Source organism: Amphimedon queenslandica, unplaced genomic scaffold (assembly GCF_000090795.2).
Source record: "Amphimedon queenslandica unplaced genomic scaffold, v1.1 AMPQUscaffold_11465, whole genome shotgun sequence".
NCBI classification, from domain to species: Eukaryota; Metazoa; Porifera; class Demospongiae; order Haplosclerida; family Niphatidae; genus Amphimedon; species Amphimedon queenslandica.
The window spans coordinates 1-1,425 of record NW_003548293.1 but is presented as its reverse complement, the minus strand read 5'-3'; the positions used below and the strand labels follow the sequence as shown (position 1 = coordinate 1,425).

Below are 1,425 nucleotides of genomic sequence, written 5' to 3'. Positions count from 1 at the left end.
GTGTGATGTAAGCCTATGATGCTCTTAGTAAAGTCTACTGTACTGCTGGTTCATTGGACAAGCAAGTCAAGCAGTTCCTTGAAGCTGTAAACACACACACATACACTTGTATATTCTTTATTGTTTTCAGTATTTTTACGCTACATTTGTCTGACTTAATGGACATCAGTACAACAGCAGTGTCCATATGCATACACTGTTTGATTGTGTTTACCTTCAATTGTAGGTGGACAGGCTAATAGCAACAATGGATACACCATACACACTGAGAGCAACACATTTGAAGGATCTTTATGAAACCATTACTATGAAGACACTAGCCAAAGATGAGAGACTTGATATCCTGTTAACATTGAAAGCCACTGTTAGGGTAAGGAGGGAGAAGGGAAAGTATGTGTAACTGAAAAAATTTTATAAGATGTAAGAAGCACTTTTTGACCCTTCCCCTTTGCTTCCCTTCTTTTCTCCAGGAGCATGATTGTAAGCTAACAAGAGAGATAGTTGAACTGGTTGATAGAGAAGCTGATTTGTTAGTGAGGGACACCTAGAGAGGACTATACATTATATTGTGCTATTCTTAAGACAATACGTAAAACAGAAGAAAACTATCAAGATGACTCCCACATTATCTTTATTATAAAAGTAATGGATAGTAATGAGGGGTACAAAGATAATGCATAACACATTAGTTAAATAAATTATTTTTAGTAAAACCTACATGAACATTGTATATCCAACTGTTTTCTCATTTTCATGTCAGCTAGCATATCTTTGTAGAAGCAGTTTTGCAATTTTCATGCTTTGCATGTACATGTGCCTTACACATAATTATTTCTTCATAGGAGAGTGATCTACGTTATTTGATAGAGAACATATGGGCTGGTCAGAGTGCTGTGAGTGGTGAGAAGGATCTATTTGAGTTGATACTAGTTCGTTGGAATATCACTGAACACTGGAGCCCATGGAACTGTGTATTATTGACAACTGATGAAGCTAGGGCTCATGTTAAACTGGATGACCCTGAAAAGGTAAAAATTAACAATATTTTTCTTTTTATTGTTTTATTCTTTGTTTTGTTTGACACAAAACCTAATTTTATTGCATTATTTCTCCACAGGCTTACAGTTCACAGTTTACAGAAAAGATAAGACAGAGGCACATATTAGCAAGGAATTATTTCACACAGATACCAGGAATGATGGAGGAAATGTCAACTAAAGTTAAAGAACTACCTCTACCTCGTCCTAAAGAAAGAATCATTGTAGTTAGACAACACCCACAGGAACAACAACAGCAATTAGCAGTAGATTCTAACTAAGATATGCATACATGTATGTTCATGTACCTATCTATACAACTATAAACAATAATGTTGTTTTTCTTTAATGTGAGATGTGGGATGTTGTGATCAATCATTATACTATT

General features: G+C 35.1%; 1 protein-coding gene across 1 annotated transcript in view; it reads left to right on the top strand.

The window, feature by feature from the left end:
• Nucleotides 1–1,331, top strand: part of LOC100637937 (IQ and ubiquitin-like domain-containing protein) — a 9,658-nt gene extending 8,327 nt beyond the window's left edge. Inside the window, exons 6-7 of the mRNA XM_003390928.3 lie at nucleotides 843–1,028; nucleotides 1,118–1,331. Of these exons, the coding sequence (XP_003390976.3) occupies nucleotides 843–1,028; nucleotides 1,118–1,318 (387 nt within the window). The 3' untranslated portion in view covers nucleotides 1,319–1,331. The remainder of the gene's footprint in view (nucleotides 1–842; nucleotides 1,029–1,117) is intronic.
• Nucleotides 1,332–1,425: the final 94 nt, after the last annotated feature.